Source organism: Camelus dromedarius, chromosome 16, assembly GCF_036321535.1.
Source record: "Camelus dromedarius isolate mCamDro1 chromosome 16, mCamDro1.pat, whole genome shotgun sequence".
NCBI classification, from domain to species: Eukaryota; Metazoa; Chordata; class Mammalia; order Artiodactyla; family Camelidae; genus Camelus; species Camelus dromedarius.
In genome coordinates, this window is record NC_087451.1 from 50,105,471 (window position 1) to 50,127,864 (window position 22,394).

At 43.1% G+C, this 22,394-nt stretch overlaps 1 protein-coding gene across 3 annotated transcripts in view; it reads right to left on the bottom strand.

The window, feature by feature from the left end:
• MYO1D (myosin ID) overlaps window positions 1-22,394 on the bottom strand; it is a 304,073-nt gene that overhangs the window by 115,363 nt on the left and 166,316 nt on the right. For 2 of the 3 annotated variants that reach the window (XM_031468289.2, XM_064495922.1), the window contains exons 17-19: window positions 14,192-14,415; window positions 9,365-9,509; window positions 8,741-8,845 (exon numbers count right to left, since the gene is read on the bottom strand). In XM_031468289.2, coding sequence (XP_031324149.2) covers window positions 8,741-8,845; window positions 9,365-9,509; window positions 14,192-14,415 — 474 coding nt within the window. Of the gene's footprint in view, window positions 1-8,740; window positions 8,846-9,364; window positions 9,510-14,191; window positions 14,416-21,500; window positions 21,832-22,394 lie in introns of those variants that run through there. The other variant, XM_064495923.1, reaches the window with a different exon arrangement.

Genomic DNA, 22,394 nt, shown 5'->3' on the forward strand with positions numbered 1-22,394 from the left:
AAATATCTTTTTTGGCGGGGGGAGGGAGGTAATTATGTGTGTATGTGTGTGTGTGTGTGTGTATTTTTTTTTTCTTTAATGGAGGCACTGGGGATTGAACCCAGGACCCCCCATGCATGCTAAGCACACGCTTTACCACTGAGGTCTACCCTCCCCAACCTTTTCCTCTTTATCCATGTATATTTCAAGACAACACTCAAATTTTCAGTCTGTTATAAAACCTCTTCAATTCCTCCAGTAAAAAAAAAAAATCACTCTTTTCTCTGAATTTCTACAACATGGTTGTAGAATCAATACATAGGATTTACAAAGAATTAAGCATAAAACAAAAAATTAACACTGAAACCAAGAAGCACAGGTATTTCTTTGAAAGCAGGATATGTGAGGACAGGAGGAACTACTGGCCGAAGTGTTTCTGCTAATGGAAAACACTGGGCGTGTCATCACTCTTTGCTTGGAAAGAATGACAGGAAGGAAGGCTGGCTGATGCTGATAAAAGCAAGACAATTCAGTTACATCTATCCTTGGTCTCTATACGAAGTGGAGTTACTATTTACACCTCTCCTACTAAAAGGGCAGAAGTTTTCACTTAATAATTGAAAAGTTTTAGTTAATTTTAAGGACAGTTGACTTGTTTTTTTAGAAATTTATCTTATTTTTTAATTGAAGTATAGTCAGTAAGTTCAGTTGACTTATATCTTGTAGACCATGGATGCTTGGTTATTAAAAAATACATACTTGCTACAATAGTTATGTGGAATGCTGTGTTTTTTAAACTTTTGGTTGAAGCTATGTTTGGCAAAAGAGGCTGATTTTACTTACTAATCCTGTGATAATTAGTCTACTGACTATATCTCGCTAATCTGGCTCTAATGACCTGAGCCAATACCACAGGTTGTACAGACTGCCTTAAAATTAGAAGTCTATCCAAAAGCTGCTCTCCTTGTCAAACAGCTACAAATAAGTTACCAAAATAGTTATAAATAAGACTAACAAATTTACTTCAACACAAAGTAAAAAATCTTACATACAGCTGTATGATTTCTTTTTTTCAGTGAAGGTTAAGAAAGAGCAAAACGCATCTGCGGTAAAAGAAATCAGAGCAATGGTTGCCTTTGGTGGTGGTGGTGGGGTTCTGGCTGGGGAGGGGGCTGAAGGAGCTTCCTAGGGTGATGGAAACATCCTCTATCTTGATGAGGTTGTGATTTACACGTGTGTGTGCACTAGTCAAAACTCACTGAATCATATACTTCAGATCTGTGCACTTAACTTGCACATAAGTTACGCCTCAATACAAATGCGAGAACAATGTGGAATCTCAGATATCCAGGGCAGGTTTTTATTGATTGCCTATTATTTCACGGACAGTGAGTCTCTCTTCCAGCCTGCCTGGAAGTTCCTTGAGGGTAAGGTTTATAAGGTGCCTGTTCTCTTGTACCTGATAGCCCCCTGTGCAGAAGTGGGCAACCTGTAGTATTTACTACACCCTTGCTAATCAGTGGGCTTTGAGAGCGCTTTTAATCCCACAGGACAATTTCAAGAAGTCTTCTTCCCCACATGAGCCAATCAGTGTTGACAATGGGAACTGTCAGACGGGAAACCAGACGGAAGATGGCCGCAGCACCCTGGGGAGGCTGCATTATGTAAGGAAAACATTTCCCAAGTGGCAAAGGGAAGCACACTTGCTCAAGAGCTTCAGTCCCCAAGGCCCAAGTTGGGTCGTGGAGAAACTTTATGTCTGCATTGAAAAAAGAGCAACTGCGGACTTTGTGATTTTTGATTTCTGAGGCTGGAAACCATTTAATTAGTCAGCTATCTTTGTAATAAAAAGCTCTCTCACATCACAGGCACTATATAAGCACCTGGGTTGCTGATTTGGAACTTTTTATTCTCCTTGTTGGAAATGTTGATATTTACTTGTACATTTTCTTTTATCTCACAAAGTCTCTTCTCCATGCGTTAATTTTTCCCTTTGGAGTCTAAGTTTCTGGAGGGCAAGATTTTTACAACCAGCCATCACGACTAGATTGCCCACAGAATGCTGATGGGCTGGATGAACTGTTCAGAGCGGATTCGAGCCTGTATTTGCAATGATGTATTACTGGGTAGTAGCCACCCACAGAAGATCTCTTTTAGACTCACAATTTCATTGAGAAATGTATCCTTCTAGAATTATAAATCTAGAAGTGGGATTGAACTTATTTTTTCCTTCATTTAAAAATCCAGCACATGACTTCAATTAATTAAAAAAAAATTACATTGGTAGAGCAATTACTCAAATTAAATAGTTTGATAATTTTTTCCCCCTAAATTTACAATGTGCATGTTCAAGCACTTTATAAACTGCTAATGATATACAAGGAAGCCCATTGTTGCAAGAATCTGAAACTAGTAGATGGGGTTGAGATAGACAAGAAACGAGTAAGTGAACGTAATTTCACATAAAGATAGATATAATATAGATAAATATAAATATAATTTCATATAAAGGAAACAAAACTAGATAATGGCCTTGGGAGAAAATGTACATGTGTGTGATTCTGTTGAGTGCTACTTTGTTAGAGAGTCAGACAATGCCCACATTTGCAGGTAAATCTTTTCCTAACAGACAGAATGAACCACAGGATTAATCTTGTAAATAAGTAGTTAATGATTCACTGATTAGGACGCTTCAGTTTTAGATTTGGGTAATAGTGATACCTAAGTACCACGCACTAAAAATTTCCAAACAACTCCTGTGTCATATTTCTCAGTGACTGGAAAGAAAAGGAAAGGAAAACAAAGCAAAGCAACAGAACCCACTAAGACCGCTCTCCCTAGCAGACTGTAATAGAAGAGAACAAATCTGACTGCATATTAGAACTGTTCCTTTGGCTTTAACCCTGTCCTGTCTTCCAGGCTAGGCTCTGCACCTTTTATAAAAGAATGTTGCCTTTAGCCTGAAATATACAGGAGAGCCTATTCTCAAGGCTTTGACCTTTAAAGATATGAGCTCTTTTGCACTTACATAAAGATAACAAGTTGCAGAATAGAAAATAACATTTGTTTTGTTGGAGGTTTTCCAGGGGCAGGTGACCTGACCCAGGAGGACAGCTTCCTACACCAAGAAGTTTGCAACAACCAACCACACCTCCCCTGTCTTTTTAGTATAAAAGAAGCCTGTATTCTGACTTGGGGAAGGTGGTTCTCCAAGACATTAAGTTTATCAACTTCTCGGTTTGCCAGCTTTCTGAATAAAGTCGCTATTCCTTGCCCCCACACCTCATCTCTTGATTTATTGGCCTGTCGTGCGGCGAGCAGAACGAGTTTGGACTCGGTAACAAATTAGAAGGCAGAGCTGTGACACAGCTAACTAAATTAGGACAGTAGGGTAGGATCCAGTGGGACATACTGCTATAGGTAGGGCACAGCAAACTAAAATTCAAGTTTCAGTTTGCATTTTATTGTCTCCTCCCTTTTGCCTTAAAGTTTTAGAAATCAGTCAGTCCTCTAAACATGTCCTTTATAAACCCAAGCATATTCTCCAGCCTTCAACTTGACAGAAACAGTGTCTGTAATAACTGCTCTCGGTAGTGACGGTTTACTGGACATGGCAGCGGTTTTTTGCCATAAAAGAGAGCTGGCACTTGTCAGAGGACCTGAAACAAGCTGGCTGTGCAGCTCCTCCATCAGCGTTTTTCTAGGTTGTTTTGCACAAGCCCCGCCTCACGGGGTGCTTGGTGAAAGACAGGGTTCCAGGCCAGGCTGGTTTGAGAAACGCTGCAAATCACAGCCACCCCTGCGGCGTTCAGAGCCCACGGATACATTAAAGGCTTATAGAATTCTGCACTTAAAGAGCATGTTTAACTGCTGAACCTAGCCTTTCCCAAATACATTTATTTATGGTACCCTTGGGGGAAAATAAAACCTAATAATCAACAGAACACTGGTTTGTGAAAACCTCCTTGGAGAACACTCGTCGTTTGTATCCACCGTAGAGTATGGAAAACAGAGAACATCTAAGATGGAATCTGAATCATACACAAAAGTAGGAATCTGAATCATACATAAAAGTAGGACTCTCATCTTTTGTGAAATCAGACTGAGAGACGTATGAGTGTGTTGCAAAAGAATGTGGAAGAGAAAAACTTGCTGCGCAATTTCACGAGGTCACACAAGATTCAACACAAAACAGGCCATGGGGCTAAGGTGGAGAGCACGGCCCTTCTGACAATACGCCCATGAGTAGTTCATCTAGAAACCCGTAAACAAACCCCTCAAAGCGGCAATTACATTGAAGCCCTGCGTAGAAATGTTACATCCTTTTTAATGTATAAATGTAATTTCTAAAGAGAACAGGCCGTAAATCTTCACCTTGAGGTTTAGCGACCCACCTCATCTTGAAAGCATGAATCAAGCGAGTGGGAAGGACATCATGTAACAAAGGAAAAGCTTTGAGTTGCGTAACTTAGCCAAAGCGAAATGGCAAAGAAAAATGTTTTACATACGTACGTGAATTTGTAAATTCAAACGTAATGAAAGCAGCTGTGGCACAGGAACCCCATTTCCCTTCCGCTTAAATTCACAGTCATAGAAAAACTAGATCAGAGACTCAGTGTTAGCTGAGATCTCATCTCACTTCTTCTCTTACCCAAGCTACTGCCCTCAACCAGGGAGCAATCCCCGCCAGGGCGCTCCTGCCTGGACACGTCTGGGGGCCGTCTGTGGGTTTTGTCAGCTCCACAGCGGGCCAGAGGGCAAGTCTCCCTGGAGCCAGACCAGGAGAAAACACAGCATGAGGGTAACAATGTGCCAAGTCTCCTACCTCAGAGAACGTTTTATAAATGTAGCCAGTGGCAAGTGGCTGCTTCAACAACCAAAGCATAAAGAAGAGGGTTTTGTTAATTTGTTTTGCTTTACTGAAATCGTATCAAGTTTACCTTCGTACACCCTTGGGGATTGAAACATTTTTAAAGACGGTATTACCTAAGCTGTAGTGTGAAGAAACCTACTGCATTATTTTGCATTGAACTTAGAAATACAGAAGCATGACTAAGATTTTTTCAGTTTTTATCTAGTTTTTACCCCAGGGAGAGCCATGCTGTCAGACATCAAATTGCTATCCCTGGAAAACAGAAGCAGAGATGCCAGGCTTTTCCACAGCAGATGACATGATTCTCAAACCCGTCCAGCTCTCTTTGATCAATTGTTCAGATGACTAATTTGACTCCCCGGGTATGTTGATATTGGAAAGGCAGCATCTCAGAGAGCAGACGTGAGAATTCACCACAATGGTACGTTCCTTGGTGAAATTCAAAAACTGGCATCATGGCTTATACTGTTTTGTGTGGGTGTGTGACTCTGGTTAGCAAAAGTCCTTTCTTGATTGATCAACTCTAGGTATATGTGCAAAATAGAGTTACTGGATTAGGAGTTCAGAATTAGACTCTACATTATGGTGACCACCCCCAAGATACTGCCAGCAAGCTTTCCTTGGTGTCATTTATTTCATTCTAAGTTTAAAACGAGCTGCTCTCTATTTTGTTAAAAAGTCTTTATTATATTGAATTGGTATCTTTTTTCTTAGAACATTCATTTGAACACTAACACCACTAAATAATAATTCCCTGCTGCTCCCTGACCCCAGCCCCTGGTAATCAGTATTCTACTTTCTGTTTCTATTAATTTGACTATTCTTGGTATTTCATATAAATGGAATCACACGATATTTGTCCTTCTGTGTCTTACTACATAGATATTATCGTCAAGGTTGTAGCACGTATTTCATTCCTTTTTATGGCTGAATAGTATTCCTTTGTAAGGATACACATGTTCGTTGTCCACCTACCGATGGACATTCGGGTTGTTTCCACCTTTAACTACTGTGAAGAATGCCACTGGGAACACTGCAGGGCAGTCAATTATCTTTTAAAGAGATTTAAGTGGTAAGAAAAATATTACTCGATAGCTCCCATTTCCCTTGCTCTTCATTCTCTGGTGTATTATGTTCATATTTCCTTCTGCCTGAAGGATTTCCTTTAACATTTCCTGTGAGTTCATATCTTCAGATGTGTCTGAAAAGATCTTTATTTCACTTTGGTTTTTGAAAGATATGTTTGTTGGGTATAGAATTCTAGGTCAAGTTTTTTTTTTTTCCTTTCTGTAAAAAAGTTTTAAAGTTAGTGCCCCACTGTTCTCATCTGCACTGTTTCTGATAAGAAATCTGATGCATCCTCATCCTTTTCCTGTGTCTTTTTCCTCTTTATCACCGGCTTTAAGCAATGTGATCATGTTGTGTCTTGGTACAGTTTTCTTCAAGATTTTAGTTATTGAGGCTTGCTGAGTTTTCAGGAGTCTATGAGTTTACAGTGTTCATCAAATTTGGAAAATTTTCAGCCATTATTTTTTCAAGTATTTAAAAAATTTCCCCTTCTCTTTTCTCCTGTAAGGGACTCCACATGCCCTTGTATCAGGCCATTTGAGGTTGGCTCACAGCATCCTAATACTCTGTTTGTTTTTTTGGGGGGGCATTATTTTCCCCTTCTCTGTGTATTTCATTCTGGGTAATTTTATTGCTATATCTTTAGTTTATTATTTGTTAAGTTTACTATTCATCTGCAAATATCTAAATTGCTGTTAATCCCATGAAGAGAATTTTTTAAACGTCAGATAAATATCATATTATCTCTGTTCATTACATAGCCTAACAACTGTTTCAGTGGCCTTGTCTGTTAATTCTACAATTGATGTCAGTTCTGGATCAGTCCACATGATTGATTTTTCTCCTCATTATAGGCTGTAGCTTCCTGCTGTTTTGTATGCCTGGTGATTTGTGATTGGATGCCACACACTCTGAACTTCATCTTCCAGGTGCTCAGTATTTTGTTTTCCTATAAATACTTTTGGGCTTTGTTCTGGGACACTGTTAGGTTACTTGGAAACAGCTTGATTCTTTTGGGTGATTTGTTAGGTAGGATTGGAGCAGTGGTTAGTCAGGGCCAATTATTTCCCATCACTGAGGCCAAAATTCTAGTCAGGACTCTACCCAATGGTCCATGAATCATGAGGCTTTCCAGTCTGGCTGGAGGGAACAGGCACTTCTTGCAGCCCCGTGTGAGTTCCGGGCATCATCATCTGTAGTCCTCTGGGTGGTTTCCTCACATGTGTGCGGAACAGTCCTCAGCTGAACACCTGACGTGGACCCCCTGAGGGTCCCTGGAGTTCTTTTCTCTCTGTGGAGCTCTGTCCTCTGTGGGACTCTGCTCCACCGACTCCAGCTGCTTTGGTATCTCCCAGCTCACAGCTTTGTCTTGTCAACTGGGCAGCCTACTGAGTTCTTCCTTGGCCGCCCCGGCCCATTTCTCTCTCAAGGAAGTAAACTGGGTAACTGTAGGGCTCGCTTCCTTTGCTTCTCACACCTCTGGGTTCACTGTCCTTCCTTGCTTGATGTGCACTGTCTTGAAAACCACTGTTTCATATATTTTGTTCTTTTTTTTTTTTTTTTACACTTTTATCCTTCTTTCATTCATTTCAGTAGATGTGTTGTATCCTATTATGGCCACACATGATTATTTATTAATCCAATCATATACTGATGGAGATTCACATCTTTTCCCTCCAGTTTTTTGACTGTTACAATGTACAAAACTATCTATGTGTATGGATATGTGTAAATCTAGTGCAGGATACATCCTGAGTTGTAGAATTCCTAGATAAAGTGGTCTGGGCATTTTAAATTTTGATAGGTACTGCATACATGTCCACTCAGAAGGACTGTATCTTATACTCCTACCAGTAGTAATTCCTTAAACCCTTGCAAACACTGGTTGTTATCAGCATTTTAAAGTTTTCCAAATTTACAGCTGAAAAACAGTATTTCATTATTTTGATCTAAATAATACTGCAATTATGCACTTTTTAAAGATTTGAAACAAAGCACCTCTAAAATCACCTAAACCTGGGCCTTTGTTATGACATAATTTTTTGATAATTTTCTTAATTCCTCCTTTGGATATTGGCATATTATGTCAGTATCTCTTCTGGGGTCAATCTAGACATATTTTTCTTAAATTCATCCATTTCATTAATACTTAAATTTTTTTTACATCATCTTGTAAAACACTCTTTTATAATTATTTCAATTTCCCCTCTGTGTTTTGAAAACAAGTTTTAGGGTTTTAAAAACCAGCTATCTCCCTTTCCTTCCACTTTCCAGCTTCCAGCTTTCCACTGGCTCAACTGCTCCAACCCCCTAGGTAAGTAACAATCCTCACATGTCCTGCTTCAGAGAAGCGAATATATTCATAGCACATAACTCCATCAACCCCCGCTTCCAAGTCTCACTGCGTCCTTCTCCCTTTTCTAAACTACATTCTTCCTCCTCTTCCCCTGTTTTTTAAAAATACTAATAAAACATGTATGAAAAGTACTGAATGACCATTAACTACAAGGCAGACTAATACATGCTATGAAAGATACACACAGTAAAATACAAGCCCCTGATGTCAGAGAGGTTCCCCTTCTCCTGTTTTAAAAAGAGATGGTTACCAAAAATATTGACTTCCCTAATTAGGCTTTACAGCCTAACCCTGAGGTTGCAGTCACCTCAACCATTCCATCGGTGCCACACCCCACAGGGAGAACTCACTGATGACATGGCCGGGGTGCACCTGGTGTTATGTTTTACCGGGGCCGCAGCCACGTCAGTTTCATCGGCATCAGTCTGTTCTTTCCAAGGAGGTCTGTTTCAAGCTTGCCTTACCTTACGGACGTGACAGGAGAAGAGGACGTTCATGTATTTGTCCTTCCGTTTCAGTTCATTTGCGACGGGGACGAAAGTGCCTGAGGTCTGAGGTGTATCTGGCTTCTGAAAGAAAAGGGAAACACGAAAATATAAGCACACTTCACATGTTAGATGACAAGGCAACCTCTCACTGCTTTCTAACTACACGCGGTTAGTTTCACACATGTGCTTTGGACCTCCCCATCCCAGATGAAAAGCTACTACTGAAGGGTTACTGTAACACCAACGGTCCTATAATATTTTTGAAATAAGGAATGGGAGAGAGGATGAAATACAGCTTTAGGAATAATGGATACAAAGATGCTAATTAAAAACAGTTGTTTAATTACGTAAGGGAAGGTTTAAATGGTCAATGCCAGGTTACAGAATGTACCTAATACATGTGGATACAAGACAGAGGACCCATTTAAAGTGAGGGAAACATTTATTTAGAAGCAATAAAAATCTTTTAGTCTAGAGTCTCTCGTAGAAATTTAGTTTCTGAGGGTGTCTTAGTCCTTCTATCAATTCTTGGAGAAAAATTCTTCTCTTTCTTTGGGTAGGGGAGCAGGAGTAGGTTCCACTTTGTTCTCCTGGACTTACCGAAGCAAGATAGTTGCCCTCCCAGGCCCTCTGGAGCCCAAGGTCAGCCCTTTGACCCTTCAGCATCTCCACGGCTGCAACCTTCGCCCTCACCTGGGGCAGGTCTGAAGCAGGTATAGTCTTGATGAGCTGGGATGCTCTCCATCTATTAGAAAATGAACCAAATGTATATGAGACTTTAGAAGCACCATCCTTTTCCTTCTCAAAAGTAACTGAACCTGCCATTAAGTACAATTAAATCACTTGTGTGCTATCTTAAAAAAAGTAAAATGCCTCTAAAATACACATAGAACTTGTTAAAATACACATAGTTTCCTGTAGACAGAGGTTTTTGTAAAACTTGTTTTGCTGTTTGTGTGTTTTGGGAGCAACCAGAACTCAATGATACACGGAGTCTCATAATATATATATAGTTAGGGCGTGGGAACTTTGGATTCATCATTCATTCATTCAACAAATGTTTTCTAGGCACCTCCACCTCCTGTTTATGCTGTTTTCGGGAGGGGAGGCACAGCAGTAAAGAGATGCAGGTCCTTTCTGCCAGGTGCTTACGTTCTAGACCGCAGAGACAGATAGTAAGTAAGATGAGTAAATGCCGAGTGTGTCTGATGTGATACATGCTGTGGAAGGAGATAAGGCAAGAAAAGGGGGGCAGGAGAGCAGCAGAGGGAAGGGACGGGGAGCAGGTGTTAGGTACGCAGGGTGGTCTGGGAGGCACCAGCTGTACGGATGTTGGAGCAAGTGTTCCAGGAAAAGAGTGGGCAGAAAGGCTGTAAAGTGTGAGCCGGTCCCGTGTGTCAGAGGACCAGCCAGGAGTCCTGTGAGTTGGGGCAGGAGCACGGGGGAGAGGACCAGGCCGGGGGTCCAGGGGAGAGCCGGGGCCAGGATCCACGGAGCCACGGAGGCATTCCCAGGACCCTGGCCTCCACTCTGCATGAGAAGTTGGTGGAAGGTCTTGAACAAAGAAGGGACGTGGCCTGACTCTCGCTTCACAGGCTCATTCTGACGGCTGTGTGGAGAAAGGCTGAAGTGGGGCTGGGCTGGGCACGGACGCCCACTTAGGAGGCTGTTTCCATCAGGCACGTGGCAGAGGATGGTGGCTTGGATCAGGAGGTCATGGTGGAGGTGGGGATGGGTGGGGTTCTGGAAGAAATGCCAAGAGCATCTGCTGACGGATTAGATGTGGGGGCAAGACAGAAACAGAGGATTTAAAGATGGCCCCAAGGCCTTTTGGTCTCAGCAACTGAAAACATAAACTAAAAATAATCTATCCCTGATCGAGAAAGACAAGCACAAGGTCTTCTGCGCTCTCAGCAGCATCCTAGAATTGCGTGAGACGTACGCCCTCGTTTCTGCCACCAGAGGCTGACGCAGCGAGGCTGGAACTGAGCACCTCCCTCTTGCAGACGAAATAATCAAGGCCGGTGGTTCTCAAACTATGCTTCCGTGGAACACTAGAATGAGATTCAACTAAACCTGGAAAGTGGTGCTCTTTTCCCAGTTTACATACAACGCTAGGGAGACGGTTTTCACCTAAGGTTTTTCCTGGGGTGTATGCTTGTTTCAGGATGGTGACTGGAGCCTACATGTTTGTTGTTCTGTCTGTCGAATTCCCATTGAAATAACTCAATAAATATACGAAAAAACCCATACCGCCACCAGACCATGGGAGTGATGTCAGTACACTGGAAGATGTGGCGACTTTCTGGGTGGAGAAGCGGCTCCGGGCAGGGCAGTCACGCTCAGTGGGAGAGGAGCCCCCGGCACACGCAGTCCCGAGCCCCAAAGCCTGCAGCAGCAGGGCTGGGAGCAAGGGCTGGAGGGGAGGGGAGCTGGGCCCCTCCCCTGCACGCAGTGACTGGCCAGGGTGAGGCGGGACACCGGCCACGGCAGAGAGGGCCCGAGAGAGCAAGGTGCCAAATGACAACCATGAAAACGGAAAGGCTCAACATGACGGTGAAATCCTCTTTACTTTCTATGGCCAGCCAACACTCCATGGGGCAGACTGTCCTAAGATCATTCCTGAAGAGGCTGGAAGAGTGACAGGTAGGGAGTAGCTTGTGGTCAAAGTCAAGGACACCAGTGACAGACAGGATGGTACAACACGAAGCAGCTTGTCCCAGGGAGCCCTCCAGCCCCAAATTTCTCCTCGGCAGGGAGGTCCTTGCCCCATCTGCTGGTCTGTTCTTAACCTATGTGCTCGGTCAGCCTGTCCCTTTGTCACTGCTCAAAGTGGCCCAGGACAGGGTCCTCGGCGGACTGACTCCAGGGGCCCCTGGCAAAGAGCTGTCTGTGGAGGGAGCTGGGGCCTGACCTACGCAGCACAGGGAGAGCAGCACATACTTCTCAGCCTGAATCAGGCAGACGGCCACCTCTAAACACGCGTTGCCGATAACAGCTACCGCCTTGACCCCATGAAGCAGCTGGGCAAGAGGCCACGTCCAGCCTTCCCAGGGTGAGAGAGAACTGCTGTGAGGAGCAGGGGTGAGCCGAAACACGATCAGATGCACACAGGGGTGCCAGAAAAGACAAAACCGCAAGGTCACAGCTAAATCCTGTAACACACGTCTCTCGGTACTCCGCAGATCAAAACTCAAGCACAAGTTAAAAACGATACAGTGACTAGGTCAGGGGTTGGCAGACTATCGCCGGTGCCCAGTCCGGCCCATGGCCTGGTTTTGTCCTGTTCCCGAGCTAGGAATAGTTTTTACATGTTCAACAAAGCAAAATATGTGACCAAGGCCATATGTAGCCCACAAAGCCTAAAATATTTACTATCTGGCCCTTTTCAGAAAAAGTTTATCTTTGAGCTCTATTAACACAGCTGGCAAGATTCATTCAGTGTGTGTGCGCGTGCGTGTGTGTGTGTGTGCAGTCAACTCACAGAGCAGATGCAGAATGTTCAAAATACTCACTGATTCTAAGCCCTAAGAAGGCTGGCGCTACCTTTTGCATCGTTCTTGTTTGTCACCGTATCCCTGGGACCTAGGTCAGTGCCTGTGATACAGCAGGTGCTGAGTAAATATTTGCTGAATGAACACACTGTAATTTTACAAAAAGTAATCAATTCTAAGCCATACATAAAGCCTCCAAATCTAAAAAGAAGACTGCACAGGCCACAGTGCAACATTATCAAAATCAGTAATTCTTTGTATCCATTTAAAATATCACATAGATCTTGATCTCTTCTGCTGAACAGGCCTCCAGGACTTATTTCTAAGTAAAGTCACAGAACCATATATCTAGTCCTGCTTGTGGAAACAAGAGAAGAAAAGAAAGCCAAATGAACACACACTCACAGCACGAGCGGTCACCTCCACAGGACTTAACCACGTGTCAGGCACCATCTGAAACGCTTTACGTGTATTTACTCATAACCCTTTCAACAACCCTATGAGCAGGTGCTATTATTACCCCTCTTTTACAGATAAGAAAACTGAGGCATAGAGAGGTTAACTCACTTGGCCAAGGTTACACAGCTAGCCAGGGGCACAGCCAGAATAGGATCCCGGGCTCCAGGGTTTGTGTTCTTAACCACTGTAGCACGCTGTCTCTTACGTGTGTATGTGTTTGTAAATGCACAAAGATTTAGAAGGATACAAACTGTTAATCAGTGGTTATCTCAGGGGAAAGAAAGAACACAGGGAGAGACAAGAGGAGTTGTAGAGGGTTTCAGCTTTATGCCTTCTACATTTTCACATTATGTCACTTAAAAAATGAGCAGGTACTCATGGATCAGTTACTTTTTAGATTATGTCAAAAATGCGAGTGACAGATGATACAATTCATGAAACAAATTTATCTGCGCACTAAAAAGGCTGCCAAGATTTACAGCTAACAGTTATGATACACTGGAGAACAGAGGGTGAAGGTGCTTTTGCCTTCAGTAACTCTACTGTTCCACTTTTTTCATTTTATGAGCAATCATTTTTAAAAAACAAATGAGATATATATTAAAGAGTTTTCCTCTCATGCCCTTTTTTCTCCTGGTATCTGCTACCAGTTTACATTCAATACATCAGTTAGTTCATGGTGTTCTTTGCGGAATATCATGATGGCAAACGACCGTATGTGGGAACCATTAGCTCAGTTTATGTGATTAGATGGCTGTATCTAAGACACAGCTAAATATATCTGGTGCACACTGGCAACAAATAAGCTAAAAAAAAATGAGGAGAAAGGAGCTATGAATAACTACAAAGTCAGATTCAGGGCAATTTACAGAAAAAAAACTGGAAAGGTATCAAATGTTACATGGGTGTTTATTTATTTATTATATATTAAAAAAATAGCTTGCTCTAATAAAACCATTGTTTTCTCCCTTTCACTTTAAAGAATCACTTGGGAAACTTTAAAAAGGACCTCCCCTCGGCCCCCACTCCCGAGCTCTCTAAAACAGGACTTTCTGGAGATGGGACTTGGGCATCAGTGTGTTTTATAAGCTCCTTGTGAGTGTTGGGGTACCAGGCAGAGAACCACTGTTCTGAAAGAATGAACATATTCAGTTATGTGTGGTGATTATTTAATAGTTACTTTTGCCAATGGAAGAAAGGAAAGACATCATGCAAATAGCTTTCTTGAACAAGGCTTGATGCTGGCCGTGTGGCACACTGCTGTCTACTGGCACCGGAAAAGGGAACTGACAGCTCGATGATTCTGAGGGGTAAGCAGATGCCCTCTGAAAGTGAAATCTGCGGAACTGCAGACGCAAGGTAGAAGCAAATGTCACACAGCAATCATTGGCGCTAATACCGTGGTCTCACATTTGTGACTTTACATACTGAGTGTACTGCTGTAAAATGGATGCAACACACACCAAGTGCTTACCGGTTAAAAATGGCCTGCAGGGCCTCCTCGAAACGGCGGAGAACTTTAGGTGGGGTCGGCCACTTCACGTGCTTGCCGTAGTCCCTCATTGTCCTGATGCCCTGGAAGCGTCTGGCCACCTCATGGATGTACGACTTGACTTTGTAGCGACGGTAGTATCGGAGAATTGTCAGAGCCGCCTTGGTCCTCTTGTACCGCATGCGGGCCAGGGTGCCCCGCCACACCTTCGCAGCAGAGGAGAAAAAAAGGAAAACGTTGCTGGATGGCCGAGTAGCAGATCACTTTGAAATCACAGAAACTCCTTTACTTATAAGCTTGTCTGTGGAATTTGCCTGTGTCACAAAATCAGACCCAAAGCATGTCAATTCTCCCTGCCACCAACAGATGGCGCCAGGAGTCATGCCTGTTATTTTGATTCCGCGTGCAGCTGTTCATTATCCTCATTGGAGTATCTGTTGAGTTTGAAGCAGAGCCCTGTTCTAACTCTACGGTCATGAACAGAAGAAAGCCAAAATACAATGATCTTTGGAAAAAAATATATTATTTTTTTAAAATTTGCATTCTTTTTCACTTTACAATGTTGTGTCAATTTCTGGTGTACAGCATAATGTTTCAGTCATACATACACATACATATATTCGTTTTCATATTCTTTGGATAAACATTTTCAGAATGTTGAAAGGAAGCAAGATGAGTCAGAACCAAAAGCCATCAACATCTATAGTTCTCTTATGAAACCTAGCTCTACACAGATTATACATATTGGCCATTGGCGTGATGTCGCATTGGATGTATGAACTGACTTACACACAGTCTGTTCAGGCTCTCTCCCCAGGTGCTTTGTAAACTCCCAGGAATTTAGATATATTCCTGGGGAAAGGGTAAAAGCCAGATGACTAATATCACACAAATCTTTGTTTTTTCCCCAGGGCTCAGAGATCAATCAGATGTACATAAATGTCCCAGTGCCTGCTTTATCCAAGCATGGTGAATTGAGAGATACTTGTATATTTTTTTTTCCAGATCCTTTGTCCCGGTTCCCATAGTTCTCAGTCTTTCAAGTAGAAAGAAATCTGGTGTCACCTTCGAGGCTTCAATGGCTCTTCCCCTAAATATGCTGTCTACCACCAGACACACTCTTTCTTCCTCAGTATCTCCAGTATAAATCTCTTTCTTTTCCGTTCTGCTACTATGGTCTCCCAGACCCCAAACGACCGACCTGCTTCCTTTGATAAACTCTTTGTGCAGACCACCATCATGCCGCAGCTGATCCTCACGGCTGCTGCATGAATGGCTGTTCCAATTCTCAGGTCGATGGTACCACTTCCCTCCTGTCTCTGGCCTCTCAGGACTAAGATAGTCGATCTCTAGCTCAAAGCCCACAGTGTGAGTTCTCCAGGCTCCCTCAGGGGACTTTTCTTTCTTCTTAAGCCCCCATCTGTACCCACCAATTTCCCTCAGCAAAACCCATGTGATGCCTCTTTCGTTCAGTCATTTCAGGCTGGTCTTCACACACTCCTCCAACAGGCACCATGCGGCCACAACGCCCTCCTTTCCCAGCCTGCTGCACAAGAGAGGCAGACGTGTTTGCACACAAATGTGAGAGGGTCATCCAGGGACCCCAGAGAGGAACTAACAGGTCGAGGGAAACCAGGGTACGTGAAGGAAACATGACGTGGGAGCGAATCTGTGATGGAACCTAGAACTCACATACAAAGAGAACATATATACATATACATATATACACACACATATATATACACATACATACATATATATATGGGGGGGCAGTGAAAGGTAGTTCAGTCTTGCACATGGCATCAGCACAGTAATGTTTTTTAGTCAAAATGGCTCTTTTCCTGTGGCCGAATCCATCACACACACGGCTCTGTTAGGCCCCCACCCAAGCACTAAAATAAAGGTCCCTTCTTTAGTATCTTGAGAAACCAAAAGAGCACAATTAGAGGGTAGAAGCCTATGATTCTGTTTCTTAAAGAAAACACATTTTTAAAGTTTCATATTGTTTCCTCCTTTTTTTTTTCCCAAAGAAGAAAGAAATGAAAGACTTTCTAGAACCACATCTATATAGGAAATCAATCTTTAATTTTCAAGAAATATTTTCTAGATATTTTTATTGAAATATGTCTGGTTAGATTCTTTAGTAACTTGAAAAAAATTATAAGTAAGTGCTTTGTAAGGGGTAGCGTTTGTTTGTTTGTTTGTTTTTACAACCTTTAAGGTTTCATCTATGTCCTTGGTTTATTTAGGTTTTGTGTAGCTGAAAAGTCAAATAGCACAAAAAAAGTATAAAAAAGACAGCAGCCCTTCCTCTTGCCCTCCCAAGCCTACTTCTCCACCTTGCAGTCTCATTCCGCGCCAACTGTTTTAACTGCTTCTTCTGGTATTTACAAATAATACACATACACGTTATTTCTCGGTAGATCGTTTTAGACAGCACCCAAATTACAGAAGTTGGTGCCATCACTGTTACTTCTCTTCTATCATCCCAGTAATAATTACATCAACACGTTAAAGTCAACAGTGCTTACATCATCACATATGTTAACTATATCACACACTGCAGAGGCAATTTACGTAATACACGTATGCATACTCCACGTTGTATACTGCATATGCCTTTGGTTCATCACTGTGCTAAGGAGCATAGCATGGCTACCATTCCTTCACGCTGTCACGTAAGCTTGTTTTTATTTATAGTTAGTAACTGTCTCAGTTTTAAAAAATCTGCTTTATTTTCTAAATACTGCTAATTTCGACCATATGCTCGAACAGACCCATCAAAGGATCAGCAGTCAGTTTCCAATCATCAAGCCCAGCAGTCAGATCTTTTCCTTTGCTGTCCCCGGGGTCCTCTGCTCTCTCGGCCCACTGCACAGCTCCTGTCCTGGTACTTTTAAAACTACTCTTCCGTGTCGGATCCCTGATTCTTGAGCTTCTGTCTTCCTTTTTCTTGGTTTCCCTCCTTCCAGTAGCTTCTAAGAAAGGGTGCGTGGCGAGTAAATTTCTATTCTCTTTAATTTCCTTGGAGAGTACAAGGCAGTTGCCTCAAATGTTGTTTCCTCAGGTTCAGGAGCAGAGTTGCGGAGAACAGGCTGGGGACCCAGACTGCCTGTGTTCAAGCCCCAGCCCACTCTTACCAGCTGGGTGAGCCCGGGCGAGCTTCTTAACCCCTCTGAGCCTTTGCTTCCTTATCTGTAAGACGGGGACAGTAATGGTGCTTATCTTGTAGTGGTGATGCGGGGTAGATACACACAGGACACTTAAAAGAGGGCCCGGTGGGAATCTAGAGCTCAGTAAACACTGGCTGTTAAATGGCGATTTGAAATCTGCTCTTTGTCTTTTAGCAGACCATGCTCCTTTCCTTTTTGTATGTGCAGATGTTCTGTCTCTGTCACGACTACTGCTAGGTGGGAGTAGGGATGGGGTTTGAGCAAGAGACTAGGGTTCCAGGCATCAGGCTAGCAGGGGTCACTGTCTCTGACCTGGAAACTCTTTGATGAATATGAACTATTCCTTCTCAGTGTGCCATTTGCCCTGGAGAGTGTTTCACTGGGTCGTATTTTATTCTTCCACTGATATTATGGACTGTACGTCTGTGATTGATACGCCTTATCTAGTCTTTCAGCTGCCCAAGAGGAGTGGAAAGAGAGCTGGGGCTTTGGGTGGCTGCCATCGACTTCCTTCCTGAATGCTAATGAAGTCCGCGCACCAGAGCTTTGCTCCCCTGAGCAGGCGTGCATCGTGGGCTTCTGGCCTGGTGGGTGGGGGACACGCATTCTTTCTCCAGGTCTTGTGGAGCTTTTTCTTGGTTTGTCTGGAATAATTATTCCTACCAGATGCCTCCCCTATTCCCTGCCCACTTACTGACCTAACAGAGGCAGGGAAGAGGGCAAATCTTCTTGACTCTTTTTGCCTGGAGGGGAAGAAGTCTTCTTGAAGGAAGAAAGGGTCCCCGTCAGGGGTGTTACTTACAGCCAGAACCTTCGAAAGCAGTGAGACTTTTCAGAATTCCCTCCTTGTACTTTTCCATGTTCCATTCTGCTCTTTGAAGAATACATCGATTTTTTTTTTTTAAAGCATCTTCTTTTAGTTTGGTCCAGTTTTTCTTTTTCTGGACGACACTTCGCAAAGTTTATAGTATGAAGTTGGGATCTTTTTTTGTTTTGTTTCATGGTTGATGGCATGCTCGTTTTTACATTTAAAACAAACACTTTAATCATAACAATTTGCTTTTACCATTTTGTTAATTTCAGCAAATTTGGGAGAAAGGAATTTCTTGAGCCTGCCCCTGTATCATCAACTTTGTCAGAAGTCCCTTAGGCTTTATTTTTCCAGCATCAGACAAAAAGTAGCATTGAAAAAATACAGAGGCAAATGATTCTATGCAAAAAAAAAAAAGATTCATGAATTTTTCCTTATAATCTTAGCATATTTGGTTTAAACAGATCTGCTCCCACAGTAGTTTGTGTGTCTGTTGTGGGAGGAGGGTTGTTGATTTTCTCACCAAGGGTCTGAAGGTTCGAATTTAAGGTATAAGACAGATTTTCCTCCCTCTTTTTTTTTTTTTTTTTAAAAAAAAGCTTCAACTGCAGGGTTTTTGAAGTCATACAAAGCTCACCTCCACAGAGGACTCTGCCTGATGATGGAGTGTCAGAAAGGGGAAAATTAAATGCTATATTCGATAAGCAAATGCTTCATGCTTACTTGAATGTGCTTAGAGAGGTTTCAGCAAGAAAAAAGCAAGGGCGCCAGAGGGGCCCTCATTGGACAACATTCACACTAAAAGTGGAACAGACCAGACACTTATTGTGTTTAAGGATATGATGCAAGAGAGCAGAGGTGGAAAGCTCAAGGAGGCGTGGTGGGAGCCGGGAGAGGAAGTTATCAGAAGATACGAGGCAGGGGCGGCCTGGCAGAGGTGAGACAAGCAGGCCATTTCTTAGGAGGAGTAGAGGACAGGGGCAAACAGAGTGGCTGACTGCACAGAGAAAGATGAATGTCACGTGACATCACTTATAAATGGAATCTAAAAAAAAATGACACAAGTGAACTTATTTACAAAACAGAAAGAGACTCACAGACATAGAAAACAAATTTATGGCTACCAAAGGGGAAGGGGGAAGGGGGAAGGGATAAATTAGGAGTTTGGGATTAGCAGATACAAACTACTACATATAAAATAAACAACAAGGTCCTACTGTGTAGCACAGGGAGCTGCATTCAGTATCTTGTAATAAACTATAATGACAAAGAATACGAAAAAGAATAAATACATATAACTGAATCATCATGCTGTACACCAGAAACTAACACAATATTGTGAACTGACTATACTTCAATTTAAAGAGAGAGAGAGAGAGAATTAGCACCGTAGGGCACACATCCCTGCTACTGAGTTTTGGATCCAGTTCCTCCCTTCAGTGCCCGACCCCCTATACTCAGGTCTCAAAACAGCAGCCGAATGATCTTTCTAAGACCAAAGTCAGAACGTGTCACTTCTCTGCTTGACACTGTGCTGGGGCGGCTCCATCTCCCTCCATCTCTCCCCGAGTGGAAGCCAAAGTCCCTCCCCTGCCCACGAGGCCCAAGTGATCGGGTCCCTCGGCGCCCAGCTCCTCCCACCGCCCTCTCCCTGGCTCACTCCAGCCTCACTGGGCCCTGCTCTGTCCTGCACAGGCTTCCTGTCTCAGGGCCTCTGCCCTAAAGCTGTCCCCTCGGCCAGGAAAGATCCTTCCTCCAGATGGCTAGTGTCCCCATTCTCTGGTCTTTGCTCAGTCGTCACCTTCCCAATAAGCCCGGCCCTGCCCATCCTGTGCAGAGGTGCCCCTTGTCTCCACCCTCTCCTGGTACTCCCCATTCTCCTTACCAGGTTCTATTTTCCCCCGTCTCCAGCACTTCGCAACTTTACGACCCACCTAATGTACCTATTTTGCATCGTGCACGCTCGCCCCTCCCCTCCCACTGGAATTTAAGCCCTGCCAGGCCTGGGATCTTTGCCTCTTTGGCTCACTGACGGGTCTCCACCGCTGACAACAATGCCAAGGACACAGCAGCCACTCAGGAGCGTTTGCTGAGTGACAGTGTTTTCAACTTTGTCTTCCCAGCCCATCCTTGTTCTCCAGCTACTCCTTTTAAAAGCACGTTGCTCTGACTTCACACGAGGGATGAGATTTTTACAAGAGCAACTCTGATCCTTCCTCTCTGAGTCTACAAATCATGGTTTTACTGGGTTTTTTTTTTTTTTTTTTTGCTTTTTGTTTTGTTTTTGGCTGCTCCCTGCATTATATGCGTTACCTTGAAATCTCCTCTTCCAATTGTCTTGGTCTCTTGGCCTTTTGAGCTAGAGGCCTTGCTCACATGTCTGGGGCTCCTCGGCCATCCATTCACTGAAGCCTGAAAAGCCACTTGGAAGCTCTGTGCATACGCTTCACGGGTGGGGACCTTCACTTTAGGGAGATTAGGTGGGGACCAACTGTCTGTGGGGACCCCAGAAGGTCTGTATCTGAAAGTGTTTTCTCTTTGTCACCAGAACTCTGAGTGAAGGGGAGTGGGGAGAATCTTTAGAATTTAGACTTTTATTACTTAATTTACTTGGTTTCAGTATGGTGTCTGACCCCTCTCCTCCACGGGTGCCTGGTGTCTCCAAGCCCAGAGCTTCTCTGGTTCAATTTCTTCAGAGGAAACTTCTTGTTTTCTATCAGAAGGGGACTGAGTTAGCCCCTGGCTCTGCAAGGCTGGGAGGAGACCTGGGTTATAATTTTTCTTTATACAGACTTTCAACCAATATCTTCCTTCAGCTCCACCCCTCACCCCTACCTGCAAAGGGGTCTTTGCCGAACCTGCCTACAGCCCAGGAGCGGGGTGACCTGATTTGCTTGTCAGCCATCTTCTCTGCAGGCACTTAGATTTCACTTTCTCAGCCTGCTTGGGGGACTCACCGCATGTTCACTTGCTTCCAAAATTATATTGATGCCTCTTGTCTGCTGTTTCCTTTCCACTACGGTTCTGTCTGTCCTTGTGGGTTTCTCCAGTTTTTATCCCTCACTGCTGATTGAGGGCTTTGAGAGGGAGTGGATATAAACAGCCTGTCATGTTTAACCAGATGCCTTATAATGCCATTTTAATTCTACCATGCGTCCTCTGGCGCACACCTCCTCAGTGGTCAGGCAACAGCTGGCAGTCATTAAAGTACAAGATACACTTTGCAAAAGATGTAGGATTCTAGGTTGCACTCTATTGCGAAGTAGGTCAATTACGTGTCTTCAGTTTAGCTTCAGAAACAAACACAGGTCAACTTTCCTTTGTCCCCTAGTTCTCCATATTTTTTTCTTTTCTTGTCATCATAGGTGTTGGGCCCTTTCCATCTGCTCTGAAACAGCTCCCTGTTGCTCAGAATTGGACATTCTCTTGGTCTCTACAACCAGAATCCTTTAAAATTCCAGCTTTCAAGTTTCCCAGACTCTCCATGCCTAGGGACAGACTTTTTTGGGGGCAGATGCAACTTTCTTCTATTTCCATCCTCCAAATTGTTATTCTGGCCAAGTTCTAACAATTTATGGTTGCGAAAGAGTTGTGGTGGAGGAGAATCGATTCAGGTACCAGGCTGAACTCTGAGCAAACTGTAAAATACACAAAATCTATCTTTAGTACCCATATACCCCCATCAGATTTAGAATACTATGTCCATTCTGGGATATTCCGTGACTGATTCATGAAGGCTTGGCCCCCTTCTTGGAGTTATTTTAAAGGAAGACTCAAAGCAGAAAAATCTTCCCAAGTTATTTTTCTTCAACTCAAATATCTCTTTGAGTGACAAAAAGAATAAAGACCCGATGTGCTATTTTTAAAATGCTAGCGCCCGTGTTTATACCAGAAGAGCGGATGCCAAAAAGAAAATAAGACCTAGTGAATATCATCTGTAGGTTTTCAGCATAAATTTTGACACAAAATTTGGTTTTATAGATAAATAGCATTTTCACGTGACTTAGGGGAAAAATTAAGGAATAATAAATAATCAAATTTTCAGTCAATAAACAGATATAAAACCATTCAAATAAAGAGACCAAAAGAAAAAAAAAACATGTGTTGAGTCTGATCATTATAAACTATCCTGATGAACTTAGCTGTATATGTGGGGGGTGTAATTTAGAAATGATGACCCCTGAGATTTTACCTTGGTCTG